Source organism: Ochotona princeps, chromosome 8 (assembly GCF_030435755.1).
Source record: "Ochotona princeps isolate mOchPri1 chromosome 8, mOchPri1.hap1, whole genome shotgun sequence".
Lineage (NCBI taxonomy): Eukaryota > Metazoa > Chordata > Mammalia > Lagomorpha > Ochotonidae > Ochotona > Ochotona princeps.
In genome coordinates, this window is record NC_080839.1 from 13,939,849 (window position 1) to 13,961,515 (window position 21,667).

At 43.0% G+C, this 21,667-nt stretch overlaps 1 protein-coding gene and 1 long non-coding RNA gene across 3 annotated transcripts in view; one reads left to right on the forward strand and one right to left on the reverse strand.

Annotated features, from left to right (window-relative positions):
• Window positions 1–2,094: 2,094 nt before the first annotated feature.
• On the reverse strand, window positions 2,095–6,997 carry LOC131480975 (uncharacterized). The gene is made up of 3 exons (XR_009245934.1): window positions 6,777–6,997; window positions 5,056–5,134; window positions 2,095–3,073 (listed from the first exon to the last, which is right to left on the reverse strand). It is a non-coding gene; the product is annotated as an uncharacterized LOC131480975 (long non-coding RNA).
• A 156-nt stretch (window positions 6,998–7,153) lies between these two features.
• The window catches only part of ZC3H6 (zinc finger CCCH-type containing 6), a 50,005-nt gene continuing 35,491 nt past the window's right edge, over window positions 7,154–21,667 (forward strand). The window contains exon 1 of one of the 2 annotated variants that reach the window (XM_058667630.1): window positions 7,154–7,571. In XM_058667630.1, the coding sequence (XP_058523613.1) occupies window positions 7,540–7,571 (32 nt within the window). In that variant the 5' untranslated portion in view covers window positions 7,154–7,539. The remainder of the gene's footprint in view (window positions 7,572–21,667) is intronic. The other variant, XM_058667629.1, reaches the window with a different exon arrangement.

Consider the following 21,667-nt stretch of genomic DNA (forward strand, 5'->3'; position numbering starts at 1 on the left):
GCTACAAATCAACAATCACCCACACAGCCAGGGTTCCAGAAATCTGGGATCCAAAGGGTGAAAAAAAGAGTAAAGCTTTGTTGTATTTCCCTTGGTGATGTATTAGGCAGTCTTTGTTTATTTCCTGTTCCTACAACTCTGGGCTCTGCTGACTGAGTGCAGTTTTCAATCTCAGTGTTATGCTCCTGGGTTGGAACAGACTTGTGCCATGTTGGATGTTCAGCAGCATTTCTCAGCATTTCTGATTTTTTCCACTAGATGTCACTTGCTCCCAGACTGTGGCAACCAAGATCATCTCCAAACACTGCCAAATATTGAGGGGACAGAAGTGGCCTTAAGTTGAAATGCCTCCATCAAGCAAATGACAATGGAAGACCTCTATGTCTGTCTGTCTCTCTGCTTCTTTCTCTCTCCAACTTAGCCTTTCAAATAAAAACAAATCTTTAAAAATAACATAAATATAATGACATAGTAAGTTAGAAGTAGAAGACTGGGAAAGATACACCATACAAACCTTGAACCAATGCAATCTGGAGTGATCACATTAATATCCTAATAACAAGACTTCAAGGTAAAAAATTAGCAGGGATGAAATGAATGTTACATAAATTAAAAGATAAATCTATCACAATGTCAGGATAATCCAATCACCAGCATATGCATAGGCTGATTGGGGCAATGGTTTGTGCCAGACCCTGTACTGGCAAGCACACACAAGAATCTGGTCTGGGATCACCTCAGACTAAGTTTCTTTGGGGATCCCCCCGCTACTGAACTGCCGAACTCAGAACCCCAACCATGGAGAGAAGTTAAGGTTCCATGGTCTGACCATGGAGTGCATGTGTCAAAGCTGAGTCTCCTCAGTGGCTCAGTCAGAGCAGTGGACAGCATATCCAGGTACACATGAGGATAAGGTGGTACACTGGAACCTGCATAGGGCACCTGGTACCAGAACAGAAGACAGAACAAATTGATCAACTACCTCTGCCAAGTGTTGGCAGTGAAAATCTGGGCAAGTAGAGACATTAAGGTGAACCATGTCAGCCAGTGGATTCTGAAGAGATTTCATTGTGCTTGGAATGGCGAGATTGGCAGCAATTCAGAACAGCTGAACTATCAAAACCACTTGAGCAGTGCCCTCAGAGCATGCTCCATATTGGGGACCCTAGGATGGTTGGGAGGGTGGGTGTGGCTTCTCCCTTTGTCTCTCCCATTTCCCCAGATACAGGAAGGAAAAAAGAGAATGTGGAAACAATGGTCTTACCCACTTTCTTGTAACCTTTGACCCTTTGAGCCCTAATCAACTATGTAAAGATCATCAAAATTTAAAAAAAAAAAAAAGTCTGATGCTATTAATACAGGCCCAGCGCAGTAACCTAGCAGCTAAAGTCCTCACCTTGAATACACCAGGATCCCATATGGGTGCCGGTTCTAGTACTGGTAGCCTACTGCCCATGCAGCTCCCTGCTTGTGGCTTGGGAAGGCAGTTGAGGACAGCCCAAGGCCTGGAGACCCTGTACCCATATGGGAAACCCTAAAGAGGCTCCTGATTCCTGACTTCGAATTGACTCAGCTCTGGCCATTGCAGCTACTTGGGGCGTGAATCAGCAAACGAAAGATCTTCCTCTCTATCTCTTCTCTTTTATGTATATCTGACTTTCCAATAAAAATAAATAAATCTTAAAAAAAAAAGTCTGATGCTGTTAACAAACTTCGGCTATTGACCATCAGTCAGTAGTCCACATGTACTATTATTGACTAAGTACACCCATTCCATTGCTGTCTGACAGCTAACAATACAATTCCATAGGCTCTGCGATTTCCCTTACCCCCTTTTGAATTCCCTCCCCACAAATGATTCTCCCCATATTATCACAATAGTACAGTCCTTCATTAGTAGTTATAAGTTATTCATTCTGCTACTTAAGTGTATCCTGACATTGCAGATACAGACATTGGCAGACTATCCAATATTCTATTGTCAAGATATATCCGGTGGAGGGGGGGGACCCAGTGCCTGTAAAACTGTGTCACATAATGCAATGTAATCAATAAAAAATAAAAAATAAAAAAATAAAAAAAGATATATCAAACAGTTTCATTGGGAGTCCATCTTTGATTTGGAAGTAAAGTTATATATTGCATTGTTTCTTCATACCTAAATATGGTAGTCTCAAACAAATCTTTTTAAATAATAATAGTAATAGTACATAATAACCAAGTGAGGTTTATTTCAAAAACATAGGTTGGTTCAGTGTAACTCAGCATGCTATGAGTCAGAATCTCATGAATGTATCATTTGACAAAATCTAATATGAATTTGGGATAACAACTTTCAGTATACTCTTTAGATGGGAACTTTTGTTAAGCTTTTATTTTTAATTTTTATATTTCATGATACAGTTCCATAGGCTCAGGGATTTTTCCCTAATTCTCCCTATATTATTACAATTATATAGTCCTTCAGCAACAGTCCCAAGTCCATCATCCTGCTATTTAAGTGTATCCCGACACTGTAGATACAGAGAATGGTAGAAAGTCCAGCATCCTATTGTCAGTTTCATTGGGAGTCCTTCTTTGATTCGGGAGTAGGGAAGCATACTGCAATATATCTTCACTTCTCTGTATACTAGTCTCTAGATGAATATATGTATATACATATTTACTGTATACCTCTTGATCTTGTATTTTGTATGAGGGTTGCCTTATATCAGAGAGCATATATGATATTTGTCTCATTTCATTGAGCATGATGTTCTTAAGTTGGGACCATTTTGTTGCAAATGGTAGAATGTTATTCTTTTTAATTAGCTTTTCATTAGTGTGACAAACACCAGAGTTCTTGTGAATGGAAGTAATGCCCTTATAAACAACAGCACAGAGAACTCCCCTGCCCTTTGACCTGTGAGAACACTCCAGAACAGTACTATCAACAAACCAGAGAATGGGCTGTCACTGGCACCAAGTGCTCCGGCACTCTTGTCTTTTCCATCCCCAGTCTCCAGAACTATGAGAAACAAAGTTGTAGTGTTGATAAACCACCACCCAGTCTAGGATAATGTCTTATGGATGCCTAAATAGACCAAAGCAGAAACAAAGTTAGTAACTTACTTTGAAATGTGCCAAAACTAAGATGGATCAATGGATGGCTGGAGGGAAGAACAGAGAGCTAATAGTGTGACTAAGCTAATATGACAAAATCTTAAAAGAGTAACAAGAAGCAGTGGTAACTTTGAGGACTGTAAGGGACTGTGGGTGAAGGGGTAATGATGGGGCTTGTGGAACTAAGTGCTGTTGTAAATTTACGCCTATGGGTGGGTGTTAGCCCATTTCTGTTGTGACTGGGCAATTCATGAGGAACGCACGTTTAGTTCCTCGCAGTTCTAGAGGGAAAAGTCCAAGATCGGAGCACCAAGATCTAGTGTGGTGGGGGCCTCCACAGGGCAGAAGACAAACCCTGTGTTTTCACGTGGCTGGGAGCGAAATTTTCAAGAAAGAACACACTCCCACTAGCCTTCTTCATGGGCAAGAGCCCTGACGAGCTAAACACTTCCCATGAGGCCTCTATCTCAACTCTGCTGAAACTGGGGATTACATTTGCAACACAGGAATTCTAGGGGACACAAACCAGAGCAGCTGGTGTCTCGTGTCTGGGGCAGGAAGCAGATTGGGAAGCATGTGGACTAAGAAAATGGCAGGGGAAGGATTCTGACTCTGTACCCACCACTGCCTTGGACAAACAGTAACCCACACTTGGTACAAGTACTCTTCAGGCTAAAATAAGGTTACTTCAATATTTTGAACTTTTGAAATGCTGGGAAATTTTAAAAAAAAAAGTTTAGTTAAGCAAAAACAAAAAGAAAGCTTTTGTTGCTCCATAAACAGTTACTATATTTAAGAAACATATTTTATGGGGTTACTGCGATGTAGTAAGCTAAGTCTCTGCCCTGGGCACCAGCACCCTGATGGGTGCTGGTCTATGTCCCGCCTACTCTACTTCCAATCCAGTTCCCTGTTACCACCCTGGGAAGAACCAGAGGAAGCTCCTGGCTCGCAGCTTCACAGCACCCTAGCCCTGGACATTGCAGCAATTTAGGGAGTAAACTAGCAATTGGAAGATCTCTCCCTCTCTCTGTAACTCAGACTCCCAAGTAAAACAAATAAATGTTAGAAAAAAAAAGGGGGGGACTTGTTGCAATACTCAATGGCTAAATCCTCACCTTGCAAGTGCTGGCATACTGTATGGGTGCTGATTTGTGTCATGGCTGCGCCACTTCCCATCCAGCTCCCTGCTTGTGGCTTTGAAAAGCAGTGAAAGGTGGCCCAAAGCCTTGGGACCCTGCACCCATGAGAAAGACCTGGAAAAGGCTCATGGCTCCTGGCCTCTGATTAGCTCAGCTCTGGCCACTGCACCCATTTGGGGAATGAACCAGCAGAAGGAAGCTCTTTCTTTTTCTTTCTCTCCTCTCTATAAATCTGATGTGCCTTTCCAATAAAAATAAGTGTCTTTAAAACATGGGAAAAGTTAATAAATAGTTCAGAAAGAAGACAAAACAACTTTATTCATTTCGGTACCTAATAAACTATCCTTACAATATAAAAGCAAAATGTGATACAACTAAATGAATGGGCAAGTCCAACATCATAGTAAAGGAGTTTTAATTTACTTTGCTTGATTGTTTTATCATACAAATATATAGAAAATAGGAAATTTGTAATTAATAGTCTTGCCCCAAGGGCCATAGCAGTAAGAAGATAATAACAGAATACTGTTAGTAATTATATTTGGTGTCTTAGATGAGTGAATTCTTAGAAAATGTAGATAAAATACATAAACCCATAGACAGCGTGTTATTCTGAGAACTGACTCAAGACAAAATAAAAAATTTGAATAGTCCTTTAGTAAAAGAAATGGAAGTGGCTTCAAACATTTTTCTACAAAGAAAATGTGAGGGTCAGCTTTACAAGCAAATTTTACTAAAGTTTCAAGGAACAGAACATTCTAGCTTTTCATAGGCCCTTTTGGATGATCAAAACCAGAGGAATATTCCTTACCTCATTCCACAAAGCCAGCAGAACCCGGATAATGAAGTTAAGACAGCCAAAGAAAATGATGGAACTATTCCACTCATGACTATCTAGGCAAAAATAAACAGAAAACAATAGCAAATAAGGCCAATGAAATTCATACAATACACACTAAAGCAAATCAAATCAGGATTAGTTCATGAACCCCTGCTCCCAATTTTTTTTATGAAGAAATTCATATTAATGCATACTACCATCTTCCTCATCACACTCTGGAGTTGTAGGAGACACATCCACTTCTCAAAAGGAACAGGAGGAGAATCACCACTCCAAGTCCTTTTTAGCAAATGCTCAAACCAAGAAACACCAGGGACCTATAGTCAGGTCAGTTTTCCCACAGGGCTGAACTTTAACTGGGAAGGGTGCAGGAGGAAAGGGCTGGGCTCCTCCTGCTGAGGTTGAGGCCAATTCATTATGGAGTCAGCATTCTTAGGGTTCCAGTATGTCACCATGAGGTAAAATCTACCAGACTGAAAACTCCTGACTGGTTCAGTCATGGTGGTAGCTGCAGTCTTTCTCAACAGAATGCATTTCTTGGGAGAAATGTTGGGCTTCTCTGGCTTTGGGGGAAAAAGAAGAAAAGAAAAGGAAAAAGAAAAGAAAAGAAAAGAAAGCATTTTGTGTAACAGATTTGAATGCATTTGTGTCCTAAATCCATAGGAGCATTCCTACCCTGCATTTCAGCTACCCACCCGCCCACTCCTCCCTTTCTGTTACCGAAGGAGAAAGACTTAGCCTGGTGCCATCTTAGCATCAGATTTCCTAAGCAATGTGTACGACAAAGTTACAAAAGCAGGCTTTTCATCCAGAAAAACAAAAACAAAAAATTGCACTGTGCCTACACCATAACAGGCCCAAGTCAGGCCTCTAGGTCTAGGGGACAGAAAAACAGAAGCGAAAGGAAAAAAAAACAAAAAATACAGCCAGTTTGCCTTACATGCCTCTGGACAAGTTCAAACTAAACAGCTATCCAAATTAGCACAAGGTAGGCCCCAAATTCTGCAAAAGGCCTGACGTTCTAATGTAATTCCAGATGCTAATATCGTTCCTCCAGACACAACATCTGCTTTTTGAAATTTTCCTATTAAAGGCATTCTAAAAGCTGCTGGCGGAATTATCAGTTCTCTCAATGGGTGCATTCAACTTAAAAAAAAAAGCAAGAATTTTTTTAACCTATATATGTGTACACACAAAACTTAGTTCCAAATTTAATCTACTAACTGCAATTACGTCTGAATGCATTCCATTTATACATTAGTGCAGTGCCTTCTTCAGAAAACACAAAGGCAGGCAGGCAGCTGGGAGGACTAGCCATTAAATCTATCATTTTTTTAAAAACAACCTCCCTTCACACCAAGCTATACACTATATTAAGTAGGCCAAAACATTGGCTATTTCAAAAGGCTATATTTATAAAACACTTGCATAATGAGGGGTAGCCCTGTGCTCAGGGCCAATTATTCTTAAGAATTAACATAAAGTTCACGTAATTATTTCAACATCTATTTATTACCAAGTAAGGATTGGGTGTGCATACTTAGTATCAAATATCACAAATGTTGCAGGCCAAGCTATTTTCGTTAAACCGCTGAACTCTGAACACTGCAAAATGAGATCATCGCTACATCTCAGCAACAAAAGCTTTCTGCAAAAGGACGACGCCACTTCATCATGCCACCCTTACGCACGTAGGCTAAGGGCTGGGGTGCCTCTGTCACTCCTCATCCCCCGACAACAGCCAGCGCCTCCCAGGGCCAAAGGCGGGCCTGCGCCAGGCCGGGCCCAAGGCGCGGGTGGACCGGGGGACCTCGCGAGCCCCGCGAGCCGCCTCCCCCGCCACCCGGCCGCATCTCTGCGCGCTCGGCCTCGCCACCGGGGCTGCTGCCTCCGCCGCGCCTCCGAGACGGCGGTCGCAGGGGAGGGAGAGGCCCGCCTCCGGAGCTGACTGACGCGCCGTCTCCTCCAATGGCGCGCGCGCTCGGGCCCGGCGGGCTGGGCAAGGGCCGCGGCTCGCGGAGGAATCTCTCCTGCCCTTTAGTCCCGGGCAAGGTGTTGCGGCCGGCGCCATCTTTTCGAGCCGCCTATTTCGGGTGCCGCCATGTTGGTGAGGAGAAATCACCGTTACGGCCACTGTCCAAATGCCCGCGTCGCCGCCCGCTCCCACGCCTCAGCCACCGGCGGCGAATAGAGACTAGAGCGGCAGCGCCGGCAGCGCGGGGGCCGTGGCCCAGTGTGTGCAGTTAGAGCCCCATCTCTCTGGCGTGGTTGTTAATAGACTGGAAAGTCTGTGTCTGTGTCGCTCACTAGTAACCGTGAGTTTTTACCACTTCGTCACCTGTCGGCGGCGGCCGGGAGCAGGTGCCCGCAGGCGGCGCAGGGGGGTCCGCCCCGCGCCCCGCCGCCGCCGGCCTCGCAGACCTGCCCTCCAGCCCCCCCCGTTCTTGACCAAACATGACAGACTGTGAACATGCAGGGCACGACAGGTCGGGAACCCTTGTCTGTCTTTCTGTCTGAGGAGAGGAGGGTCGGGCGGCGGGGGCGGGCCGGGCCGGGCGCCTCCTGCATGACTTGGACGTCTGTGTGGCTCCGTCAGTTCCATGACGCGCGCCCTCGTGTGAACCTCAGGCTCGCGGCCGCGGGCAGGTCCGGGGTCGCCGGCGCCGCCCCGCCCCGGCCGGGCACGCGCGAGCCCCCCGCCCCGGGGCGGCAGGAGGGGTGTGCGGCGCCGGGCCGGCCCCCCTGGGCCTCGGGGTGTCCACTCCAAGCCCCGGCCCGGCCCGGTCCCCGCTGGGTCTGCTGCTTGAAGGCCTAGCAGGTGCAGCCCAGATCGCCCACTTGACTGGCGTTTTGTTGGCTGACTGCTACTCCCAAGGATGCCTCTAAGCAAGCAAGCAAGCAAAGGAAAAAAAAAAAAAAACTAAAAATAAACACGTTTGGGTTTCAGGAAAGTTTTTTGAGCCACCCTCGAGGGCCGTGTCGTAGGCGGGAGTTTGAAATGGCAAGTGAAACGTAGTTAGCACCAAAAAATACTTAGGTTTTTGCAAACCTTGGGGGGTACACAGCATCCTGCAAGAAGTGGAGACGCCGAGGAGTTACCCAAGCTAGCCCGATTTGCTAGGCACTGTGTTATCACTTGAAGATGTAGCTGCTTCTGTTGATTTTATTGTCTGCTGTGCCTTGAAGAGGCATGGTCTTGGCTCCAGTGAAGAGTTTGGGGGACAGTTACAAAGTATATGCTTTTATATTTTGGTTAGATTTTGAAGTTTACATCCATAGCCATCTTAACCATTGAAAAGGAGGGGCTTTCATTCATCAAGTTGACCGACACAAAATCCATTGCATTTTATTCTTGTTTAAAACACTAGGTTGAAAATGCAGAACCTTGAAATGAACTCCTGTGTGAATAGATGTAATCAGAAGTAAACTTTGTACTGTAGGCTATCTACAGATGGCTGAAGTTTTACCTGTGAAGTAATTTGATCTGGCTTTGCTGAAGTATTCTAAACACCTTTTTTTTTTTAAGCCCAGAAGCCAAAATCATCGACATGGCTGGAATTTGAAATAGCTACTTATTTGGCAATCTTAAGAGGGGTAAAACTGATTTTGCAACAACTTTGGTATTGTAATAATAAAAGCAGATTACTAGACGACAAGTCTGTCATTTTTAGGAAAAAAAATAAACTCTTACAAGTAACAGGTGCATGAACTTTGCACTTCACACTTTTTTTTTCCTTAATCTTTCCTATTGAGGAAATTCATGGGATAAGTTAACTAGTACTTTGAGAAGTACTCTGAATGTGGGCAAACCAATGGTGGGATTTTTGCTAAAACAGATGAAAAATTCATGCGCAAGGAAACTGTTGCTTGCTAGTGCAGAGTACTTTAGAATTATGTATTTATTCTGTGTGATGAAACAAACATTTCATCAAATTCATAGAGCCAAGTAACTTTTCTAGTTGGGAGCTGATGCCAACTTTTAAAAAGAATTTGAAATTTTGCTATTTTAAATATTGAAAACTTTGAAGAAGAATTTTGAGAGTCATATTAAGTTGAAACTAAAGTAGTTGTGATTTAATTAGTGCAAAATATTTAGCTGTATTTTAGTTTGTTTGTTAAATAAAAGTTATTTTGAGGCAAGCAGGTGGTTTTTCCATACCATCCATCCCACATAGTAACAACAACTATCAGGAGAAACGGGCCTAGCTCTGGCTTTGCTACCACTTCATTTAGTTCTGTAACTTGCCAAGTCTAGTTTCTTCATGGCTACAAGGATTCTAAGAGAACATTGCAAGGTCTGCAAAGTTGGTGCTTCTCAACCTTGTCTGGGGAGCTTTTGGGGGAAGTCATGATGCCCTTGTGTGGTCTAACCCTCAGCCTGTGCTGTAGCAGTTTTAAAAACTCCCCAGGTAGTAGTAATATGTGCCATATTGAAGACCGCTCTGCTGGGTCAGTGTTTCTCAGGTGTTTGTCTTGTCCAGTGCTGCTGAATCGGACTGTCCACTCCCGGATGATCCATCCCCCCCTCCATCCCCTGACCCCCGGACAAGGTGATTTTTAAGGGAAAAACAGGCTCATCTGTGTGGGCTCCAGTTACTCTGCATTGCAGCTATATTATACTGTAATAAAAGTTCTTGCAAATTAGCTGGAGAAAGATGTGTGACTCTGGTATCGTCTTGAGTATTTTTTTTCTGATATTTTTGAAAAGTAAGGTATATTGTGGGCACCAGGAAGATGTGGGGTTATTGATCTATATTTACAGCTGCTTTGAATTTTTTGTCTTGAGAATGAGATTCTAGATATAAAATGATTTCACGGAATGCATTTTTTCCCTTTAAAATTTATTTTCTTTTACATGGGAACATTTTGCACATTGTTTGCCAAACGGCTAACTTTAAGAAAAATCTGTTTGATGTAGTTTCTTTTGAATATTTTCAAGCCTGGAGCTGGAACATTGTATTTTTTTTTTTTTTTTTAAGTGTTAGCAGTGTAGAAATAGCCATCTGTTTGTGGGCTATGAGCTGAGTTTCTGAAGGTCTTTAGAAGGAAAGGAGGTGCAGGAGTCTTCGAAGTCAGAGAGAAGTGGAATCCTTGTCTCTCCACTCAGTGTTGTCTTTCACAACTCCCACAAGCCAGCTTTACCCAGTTGAACCCAGTTAAAACAGTTTGCAAATAGCTCTTGTGGGCAGAGTACTATTAAGTCCCTACTTTGGATGCATCTACAGTAGTGTAGGAAAAGATAAATAAAACTCAAGTAACCCTTAAGGAACTTCTGGAGTGTACTGCTATTAAGTTTTCTAATGCTTGACTTGGGAAAAATATACTGTAATGTGAGTTAGTGTAAGCTGCTGATCCTCAGAGCCTGACAGGCCTGGCTAACACTCTGCTTCTCAAGGAGATAATTCTATACCCATCGTGAACAACCTTTGTGCCTTTTTCCCTCCTTCCCCTGCTTTCCTTTCACATATAAAACAGTGTTAGAATTCCAAATAGTCAGAATCATAGTAGTTTATGGCCCTCCACACTCCCCATACCAGTTGAAATCTCGCCAAGAGACTGCCCTGAAAAATCCGAAATGATGGGAGTAGAAGTGATTGTACTTTGTGAGCAGACTTTCCCTGGGTTCTTGAATCAGTCTTTTGTGGTGAGCAATGATGGGAGTGTTAGGATCTTCTTTTGTTTGAGACCTCACAAGCACAACCCAGATAAAGACCTTGATATGCAAACTCCTACTTGCTGTGTTATTCTCACTGTTTACACTTGGCCAGGGAAGTTACAATTTCGGGCCTTGAAATTGTGGAATAGGTTGGAATTGTAATGTGTTCTATTTTTAAGAACCTTCTGTTTTGATCCTGGTTTTCCAGCTTGTTTAATATGCTTTTTAATTATTTTTTTTTCCTTCATAAAATAAGGTAGTTGAATTAGATTGTTCCAAGTTTCTCTTCCCTCTTTAAAAGTTCAGTTTTAAAAGAACGGTAGTTAGTTGCCGTATCTCACATCAGAGTATATTTTATGCTCTACCCAATATGTGACTTGTATACTAGTATGTTTAGTGCCTTTCCTATTATTTTTGGTTCCTGAATCTGTCAAGTTAACTATTGTTGAAATTACCAAACTAAGTTTGTTTTTAGAATATGTACACCAAGTTATCTATCAGGTTCAGGTTTGATGTTGGAAAACACTCCCTTAGGAAGACATTCTCTTTTCCTGGTGTAGTGTTTCCTCTCTAATTATAGCATTAAGTACTGATGAAACAAAGCTGGACGCAGCGTCATTGAGATTTGTTCTCTAGGATCTTAATCTAGTTGGGAAACCAGACTGATAGATGTATAGTTGTAGCCCAGGTACAGTGGTGGAGGTGTGAATTGAATGGTGGGGTGCAGATGACAGCTTCAGGGAGACATTGCAGAATAGATGGGTCTCTGGGCTGATGTGGCTTAGTTGATCAGGTTTCTGCCTGCAATAGGAGCATCCTGTAAAGGCATTGGTTCGTCCCATCTGCTCTGTACACCATTCACTTCCTGTGTAAATGGCCTAGGCAGAGCAGCAGAGGATGGTTTTGCCCTGACCTTTTTGGCCACTTGGAGAATGAACCAGCAGATGGAAGACTTCTTTGTTTCTCAGTCAGTTTTTCTCTGATTTTCAAATAAATAAGTAAACTAAGAAAAAAAAAAAAGGACTAGATAGGCTGGGGAATGGATAAAGATGGGATTAAATAAAAGCAGAGCTATATGAGAAACAGGGAAAAATGAAGTGACACAGTAGGTTCCAGTAGGATGAAACCCCACAAGCTTTTGGGGCATGGAGAGAAAGGATCTACAGGATGTGAAAATGCCATTGAAGTTTTTAGCCAGCAGAACGTCAGATGCATTTTTTAGTATTATAACTTGGGAGGTAGGAGGAAGTGGGCGACGGAAGCAAAGATCAATAGAAGGAAGACAGGCTTTCCAATAATTTTTTGTTAAACATCAAGCACCTAATATTTAGTGTGTTTTGGTCTAGGCACAGCAATGCAGGAAAATAAAAATGCTTACTGTAATGGGACTTAGATTTTTCTAGAAGAGAAGGAATAAACAAACACATAAATGATAGAGAGGAGAATAAGAAAGTCCGGTGGGTATGAGGAGCAAAGCCAAGAGCCAGCCTTGACGCTGTGTGGTTTGAGAGATTTGGGAAGTAAGCAAACAGCAACAATGAAGAATGGCTGGAGAAAAGAACAAGCAGGGAGGTGGGATGGGGGGCAGTGCAGGGAGAGAGTGGTGAGATGAAGATCAAGTAGCAATTAGGTGACAGGAGATGATGGCTTGGGGCAGGACCGTGGAAGTAGCTGGTTTTAGGGATGCTTTGCTTGCAGCAGAGCAGTGGATTTGCTGAGAGAAAAGAACAGCCAAGCTATTGTGAAAGTGTATGTGGTGAGGGTCTGCTCAGGCCGTGGACAGTGACGGAGTAAACACAAAGGCAAAAATGCATTGATGAATGTGTGTGTCTGGGCGTCTTTAGGTGTGATGGGTAGAAATGAACGAACACCCGAGCCCACGTGTCAAGGATACAAGGACAGGCTTTGGAGGTTGAAAAGTTTGAAGGAATGGTCACAGAACAGTGAAGGGAAACAGGTAAAAAAAAAAACAGGTCGCAGGATACTGATCATTCTAAATATTTTAATATTCAAGTGAAGGAGTACTACAGGATTTGTGAACTGAAGGCTGTTAAGCTTAACATTTATGCACACTGTTGTTTGCTTGACAGGGTGTTTTAAAGATATTTTTGTTTGAATGCCTTTAAGACTTGTGTACACTCCATGGTTTTAGTGCACATAATCTGTTAGGTGAGCTTTACTTGTGTAGTTGAGCTGCCTCATCACTTGTAAGCACTTGAATTGTGACCCTTTGTTATAGATTAAGTCAGTTTTTAAACTATTAATCTTTATTTATTTATTAAAGATTTTATTTTTATTGCGATGTCAGATACACAGAAAGGAGGAGAGACAGAGAGGAAGATCTTCCATCTGATGATTCACTCCCCAAGTGACTGCAGTGGCCGGTGCTGAACCAATCCGAAGTCAGGAGCCAGGAACTTCTTCAGGTCTCCCACGTGGGTGCAGGGTCCTAAGGCTTTGGGCCGTCCTCGACTGCTTTCCCAGGCCACAAACGGAGCTGGATGGGCAGTGGGGCTTCCAGAATTGGAACTGGTGCCCACATGGGATCCAGGCGCATCCAAGGTGAGGACCTCAGCTGCCAGGACACTGTGCTGGGCCCAAACTACTGATTTTTATTGGAAAGACAAATTTCCTAAAAGTAGGAGAGACACTGAGAAAGATATTCCATCTGATAATTCACTCCCCAAATGGCCACAATGTCCAGAGCTGAGCCAGTCCAAAGCCAGGAGCCAGGAGCTTCTTACGGGTCTCCCACCTGGGTGCAGGGTCCCAAGGCTTTGGGCTGTTGTCTACTGCTCTCCTAGGCCACAAGCAGGGAGCTGGAAGGGAAACGGAGCAGCCAAGACACGAACCAGCTCCCATATGGAATGTTGGTGCTTGTGGGGGAGGATTAGCCAAATGAGCCATTGCGCCAGGCCTGATTAAGTGAAATTTTGAATTGGACAGCTTGGTTGTTATTATCACCACCACCAACAGACCTCACCAGAGTGGGTGCCTTGAGTGAACCTGGTCAGGCCTTCAGTCTAGCGCTGCCAGAGTATTCTCTGCATTGATATCCATGGAGTATGTAACATAGTGGCCTCACCACAGTTTTTTAATTCATAAACTGATCAGAGAGCTTTTTTCAAAAAAACTTTTTATTGGAAAGAAAGATACACAGAGAGGAGGAGAGACAGAGAGAAAGATCTGTCTGATGATTCACTCCCCAAGTGACTGCAGTGGCCGGTGCTGCACCAATCTGAAGCCAGGAGCCATGAGTCTCTTCTGGATCTCCCACACAGATGCAGAGTCCCAAGGCTTTGGGCCATTCTTGACGGCGACTGCTTTCCCAGGCTACAAGCAGGGAGCTGGATAGGAAGTGGAGCCTCCGGGATTAGAACCGGTGCTCATATGGGATCCTGGCACGTTCACAGCAGGTCTTTAGCCACTAGGCTACCAGACTGGGCTCCGAGAGCTATTTTTTCTATTCAGAAATGCTAATTCATACTGAAAAATAATGTGACTAACATGTGGTTTTGCTGTATCACAGTACTGTTTTCAGTGCTTTATATAAAGTATTCAATCCTCATAACAGCTCTAGGAACGAGGCATTCCCCACTTTCACAGCTGAGGAAGCAGACACTCAGAGATGAGTAAATTTCCCAAGGTCATGCAGTAAACCAATAGGAACTTAAATAATCGGACTCCACAGGGGTGGATATTTGGCTTGGTTCTGTGGGTGCTTAAGTTGCTGGTGGGGATGCATGTGTTGGAGTGCCTGGGTCTGAGGGCTGCCTCTGTTCCCATTCTGCTTCCTGCTGATGTGCACCGGGGGAGGCAGCAGTGAGAGTTCCAGAACTTGAATCTTTGCCCCCACGCCCTCAATCTGGGCTTCTGCCTTTGGCCTTCTCAGCTCCAGCTTTTGTCAGCATTTGGTCAGTGCCAGATGGGGTATCTGTATCTCTTTTAAATAAAATAAAATGAAAATAAATAAAATACAAACCGTGACTCTGGAGTCTATACTTTTATCCAAGGGTAACATCCCCATCCCAACAGCTTGCATATATGACAAGAAAGCCAATTGATAAATGTAAAATGGAGACTAGGTATTTTGCATCACAGTATTTTCTTTCTGTACTAGACTGCTGTATGGAAAATGAAACAGAAGTTGTCTAACGGACAAGTGCATGAAATTAGAATAAGGGAGTTTGTTATAAATGACTAAAATGTAAGTGGTACCAGGCTCTAATGTAGACTCCCTGTTTCCAAAGTGTGCTATCTGCCTTAGAAGGTGTTTTCCCTCCTGGATAGTGCTTACAGTGAACTATTGTTAGGTTTTTGGTGTTTTTGTTTGTTTTAAGGATTTATTTTTGTTTGAAAGGCAGATTCTTCAGAGAGGGGTGAGAGAAGGGCTCTTCCATCTGCTGTTTGACTCCCCAAAGGGCCATAAAGGCCAGAACTGAGCTGATCAGGAGCCTGGAGCCGCTTCCAGGTCTCCCACATGGCTGCAGAGCGCAAGGACTTAGGACCATCCTCTGCTGCTTCCCCAGGCCATAAGCAGGGAGCCACTGGGACTAAAACCGGCACCCCTATGGGAATGTGTTGTATCACTGGCCCAGTCCTGAAGTCTCTTGTTGCTATTTATTGTTCTTGTTTAATACTCTTAATTTTTCCATATCAGTTGAATTCACTTTGTTGAAACAATGAGTTCTCATTAAATAAGAGGTGTTTAGTTTGATTCCTCTTCACTTTCAGGTAGAACCTTCTGCTCTGGCAGCTGCCCGCCTCACCAACACGGTTGGCTTTCTACTGGGTGTTGGGGCTTCGCCCTTTGTTGTTGCAGTTGGACCGCAGGTCTTAGCAGTGACAGCACTTTTCCTTTCTCCCAGCATTCTTTGTTTTTTCTCCTCCTTTTCTGTTGATGTGGAGGCTTTTAATAATTGACAGTTACCTAAACTGTAACATTATCAACATGCCTGTTATCCTGAAATGAAATAAGGAGACCCATTCTCCTCCTCTGTATGATTTGGTTTAATTATTTCCTGCTTATTTGTGAAAAAAGGCACACTATAATAACAACTGTAGACCAAGGCAGACATTATGGCATAGTGGGTTAAGTCACCACGTGGGATGCCTGTATCACATTGGAGAACACCTGGGATTGAGTCTTGCCTGTACTTCTGACCTGCTTACTGCTGATGCCCCTGGAAGGCAGCAGTGATGGCCCAAGTATTTGGGTTCTTGTCATCCCTGTGGGAAACCTGGCTAGAGTTCTGCCTCCTGCTTGTCCTGGCCCAGCCTCAGCTGTAGTGGTCATTTCAGGAGTGAACCAGAGGATGGTTCACTCTCTGTCTCTTTGTCTTTTTTAGTCACTCTGCCTTTCAAATAAAGAAATAGATTTTAAAAATTTGTAAAAACAAAAGCAAAAAACCCCTTAAGGCTGGCGTGCTTTGTGCACATAAAAAAAAATACTGTCCTGTTAAAACCTTTTGGGTCTGGTGCAGTAGCCTAGAGACTAAAGTCCTCGCTTTGCATGCTCTAGGATCCCATGTGCAAGCCGATTCTAATCCTTGCAGCTCCACTTCCCATCCAGCTCCCTGCTTGTGGCCTGGGAAAGCAGTTGAGGACAGCCCAAAGCCTTGGGACCCTGCATCTGCGTAGGAGACCTGGAAGAGGTTCTGGGTTCCTGTCTTCAGATCGGCTCAGCTCCAGCCATTGCAGCCATTTGGGGAATGAATCAGCAGATGGAAGATCTTCCTCTCTGTGTATCTGACTTTCCAATAAAAATAAAATCAATCTTACAAAAAAAAAAAAAAAACCCTTGATTATCTCAATACCAGTTCCCATACTGTCAACCTAATTGATTTACCCTAGTGGCAACCCCTTACTGACAAACATTAAAATAACTCCCGAGGAATTGAAGTCATTCATATTTATTATCCATCGACATCAGCTTTGTGTCACTTTCCATGATTTGTGCTCTCTTCTGCACAGAAGTTCTCCTGTTCCCTCTGACCTCAGCGGTCCCTCCCTGGCCCTCATCTCAAGCGAGTGTCTGTGGGTTCTTTAACGGTGCTTCAGGAGCAGCCTTCCTGTCTTCCTGGCACGTTGCTTCCTCCCATGTGTGCTCTCACAGCACTGTGTGCTGCTTTCATGCACTTGCGTGGTGGTATGGCATGTCTGTGTGATTCTTTGACTTGTGTCCATCTCTCCCACCAGCAGATTAAAAACTGAGAGAAGAAACCATGTGTCTTTGTTGTTCAATGTTTATCCCTACAGAGAAGATGGTAAACAATGTATTTTAAATAAGCTCATGCCCTCCGCCTTTTAAGTTGGGTGAGCAGTTCTTATCTATATGGACTTTTAAGAATTGCTGTTCTGGATGTTGTACGTCTCAACCCTGTAACATCTGACAGCTATATCCTTGGGTCAATAATTCCCTGTTCTCTTATGTAATTGCTTAATATAACCCTGGCAGCCTGTATCCTGGTTCAAATTGAGGTGTGCTGTAAACAAATTTATATGAATTATAAGGCTATTTTTGAGGACAAGTACTGTCGATTATAACATGATATTTGTGAGTATTGAGAGGATAGATTTCTCTGTGATCTTATTTCCAGAAAACTGGGCTTCCCTGGAGCACCTAGTCTGATTTGGTCTTTGGAGCACTGTTGTCTTATACCTAGCTCTGTGACCTAAAGCTCAGAGCCAGGTTTGTAATCCACATCCAGAAATTAGTGATTTCTGGCATGCCCTCTTGTAATCTAATCTCACTCTTCATTCTTTGGGATTTCAATTGTGACTTGTTTGAATATTTGATGGTTTATTTAATATAAAGGTCTCTAAATACCTTTAACGGAATACCACATACATCACCAGAGCTTAAACTAAAAGATAATATGCTTGCTGGGTAAGAAATGAGTTCAGTGTGTCTCTCCACACTGAATGTAGAAGAGATAAAGAAGAATAAGTTGTGGTTTGTTTTTTTTGTTTTTGTTTGTTTTTTGTCTGTTAGGAAGGATTCTACGTATTAAAGTCTGATTGGTTCGTTTGGTGACTGGTAAGTCTCCCTTGGTTTTTTCCTGAGTGTGTCACAAAAACCCAAGCATTTTTGAGAGGGGGTCTGGTGTAGAATGTGAGAGTCTGTTAGACTCATGGGCATACAATACAAACTGGGCACTTAGGAGAGCTTTACTTTGACAGTTTCCCCTTTTGAGCCTCCCTTCATCCTGTAGACACACAACAGGTTCATTTCCACTGGTGTGTGAGCTATGACCTCTGAGGGGTTATGACTGAAGCCTGTGGTACTTACCATGTCAGAGTTCCTTTTGCTGGAAAAATAAAGTTTTGTGCCCTAAATGAAAGAACAGCTGTGTAGCAATGTAGATGGAGGTGTATGGCTCTGGAGAACTAGCAGTCAAGGGGAAGTAACCATGACTGTTATAAGGACACACTGGAAGACATTTAGGGTTAAGGCTCCCCACTTTGACCAGGAGATGACCTAGTATGAGTCCTTCTGATTATCTGTGTTGTCTTTTTCTTCAGTTTGGCCACAGGAGGGCCAGCAGTGATTACTCCACATGTGGCAGGAAGTATTGGCACTAGTTTGTATTTTTCCTTGGCTTGCCAGCACGAAATGTATGATGTCACTCATAACTATCATGGTTTTTTTTTAACTGGTAAATTTTAGATTAAATTGTACTTTGAGTGCTTCCCAGTGTTATCTTTTCAAAGTCAGTGCTATTAGCAAACTTTCAGTACCTTTTTTGCGGAGTTTTGTGACTCCATCCAGGGAGCTCAGTGTTTATCCCAGCAGACACTCGTAGAGAATCCTGATCTCCCTGAAACACACAGGGAGGAAACATCAAACTGTCTAGTTGTATTACGCTGTTTTACACAGTTATTATATGTATATGTATATATATATATATGTGCAAGTTAGGTTTTGATGAGGTAAATATGAATAAAAATGTTACAAGTTCAGGAAATAAAGATTAGGAGAGCTACATGCAGTTTCAAAAACAAAAGGGGATTTCTTGAAGCACAAGTAAAGGAATTCTCAGTTGTCTCGAAGGAGAGATCTAAAGCTTGTCCCAGGACTGTGGAGCATATTAGGCTGTTAGTGCAGTATTGTCTGCATACTTTACTAAGTCTCATTGCTGCAGGAATCTGCCAAATGACAGATTCAGATTCTAAGTTTGGCTTAAGGTCTAAAACGAAGTGAAAATTATCAGGACTTAAGGTAGTTTTTACAGACTTAACTACATTCCAGAGGATTTAAGAATGTGTTAGATAAAGAAGGATTCAGAGTTCTTTGAAGGCTATAGGTGTGGTGTTGATCAGATTTCACCAGTGACAACTTGTAAAGAAGAAGCATTTCTGTCATTGTAAACAAAACCGATGCAGCATCCTGGATGTACATTTCAAGGTCCATGTTTCAGATAAACAGATAATCAAAAACTCAAGGAGCTCTTTGTGACCTCTGTGTGATCAGACAATATTTTCCTTGAAGGGCATTACCTAGTTTAAGGTATATAGGGTGTTTGGGGTATATAGGGTAGGGATTAGTTCAAGGCTTAATCAAGAGGACCATCTGTATGCTCTGTAGGTTGAGGGGAAGGAGCAGGGTAGGCATGGGCAAATCCTGGGCACAGAAAGTTACCTGGGGCTCGGCAGCGTGGCCTAGTGGCTAAGGTCCTTGCCTTGATCCCATATGGCTGCTGGTTCTAATCCCGGCAGCTCCACTTCCTCTCTGTCTCTCCTCCTCTCAGTATATCTGACTTTGTAATAAAAATAAAAAAAAAAAAAAAAAAGAAAGTTACCTGTGAGGCATGCTGATAGATCCCTGCAGGGGGGCTGCAGCTTAGTGCCCACATAGATAACAGCTCCGCATGTCTCCTTTGTTCCACAGTATAGAACAGAAACCAGAGGGTCCAGATGATGGTTACATACATGGTGGGGGCGATGTCGCTGAGGAAGTTTCAATACTGTAGCGAGGTAGCACATTTCAGACCTTATTGGACCAGGGAAGGTAGATGATAAACTACCTCCCAGTGGTTCCCACCCAACAGGGAGATATGTGATAAAAAGCCCAGTGACGGTATCAGAAAACTGCTGGTGTTTCCTTACTCTGCTGGCTCACAGGGCATTATGCCAGGGCTTAGGTCAGCCTGGCATGGGGCTGATCTATGTGGCCTTTGTGGAGACATGCAGTGTCCCCAGGGCACCAGCAGAAAGCAGTTCTACCTTCCTCTACGTCTTTATCACGCATGGTTAGGGAGAAATGACTCTGTGAATTACTACAAAAGCATGAACAGCATTCCAAGTAACATTGTCAATTCAGGGAATTTTTATTGGTCTTAGGATAAAACATTTGTATTAAGTTGTCTGATTCTGGTCTTTGAATAAAGCTTGGCAATCCTGACACTGTCACGTGGTACGTTCTTAAAAGTGTCCCTATGTGGGGCTTTTTTTTTTTTTTTTTGTGGCAAGTACATCAGCTTATCCCAGGAAGTTTGTATTCATGAATGTCTTTATAAATGTCATTATAATGTCATCCATCAGGAGTGCTTAGGTGGCGTCTTACTGAGGCTTTTGTTTCTTCCAGAAGACTCAGTTTCTTATCAGTGGCTTATAACAGGGGCCTTTAGACAAGCATAAAGTGAAAGCGGAAACAATCTAGAGGTAATACTGAATGATGCAGGTTAATTTAATGGCCATCAATTCCAAAATGGAGAAAAGTAGACACCTGTGTTGGAGAAAACTAATTTATAAGGATTTAGTTTAAAAAAATTGCTCTAAAGTAAGAATATATTATGGACAGTAAGTATACTGAGCTGTTTCAGTCTTAAAAAAAGATTTATTTTGTTATTTGAAAGCCAGAGCTACACAGAGAAGGAGAAGCAGAGATCTTCCATGTGCTGGTTTACTCCTCCACATGGCTGTAACAGCTGGAGCTGAGCTCATCTGAAGCCGGGATCTCCCATAGGAGTGCAGGGCCCAAGGACTTGAGTGATTCTCCATTACCTCCCTAAGCCACAAGCTAGCAGCAGGATCGGTAGTGGAACAGCTGAGAATAGAGGTGCCCATATTGGATACGGTGCTGTAGGCTGAAGCTTAGCTTGCTATGTCACATGCTGGTCCCTCAGCCTTTAGTTTATACCATTGTATAGTATGATTTTCTCCAGTTATCTCCAATCAAGATGCAAATATGGAGGAAAATCATTTTTAGCCTTATTATTTTTTAACAACTTTGTTGAGATGCAGTTAAGTCTTTTAAAGTGTAGGTATTACTAGATTTTACTTTAGAGTTGTGTGGCCATCACTACTGTCTCATTTTAGAACATTTTCATCACTCCAAAATGAAACCCTATATCCATTGACACTCATTTTTTTCTAATCTACCTGGAAGCCCCTAATCTATTTTTTGTCCCCTGTCTATTTGCTCAAGAAATAAACTGGTTTTAAAATCTTTTTTTCTCACTGGGGAGTTATTTCTAGTATTTGGCACATAAGCATGAATATGCTGCTGTCCTGAAAAAGGCATAGTTATGTTAGTAAAGATTCACATATATGATTGACTCCCAAACATACTTTGTAAAATTACTAGATTTCTGCCACCTGTTTTGTGCATACTTTCCAAATTCCCACCATATATGGGGCTGGGCCAGACCAAACCAAGTAGCCTGGAACTCAGTCCAGGCCTCTGGTAGAGGCGGCAGGGGCTCAGTTACTTGAGCCATCCCCTGCCATCCCCAGGGTGTGCATTAGCAGGAAGCTGGTAACAGGAGTGGAGCTGGTACTTAAATCCAGTACGATGCAGGCTCCTTAACCCCTGTACCATATGCCCACTCCCTTCTTTCTGCTTCTTTCTGCTTACACATTTGTTTAAATGTCTTCAGATTAGGAAACAAAATAGTTCTTGAGATAGTGTTAAATCAAGTATAA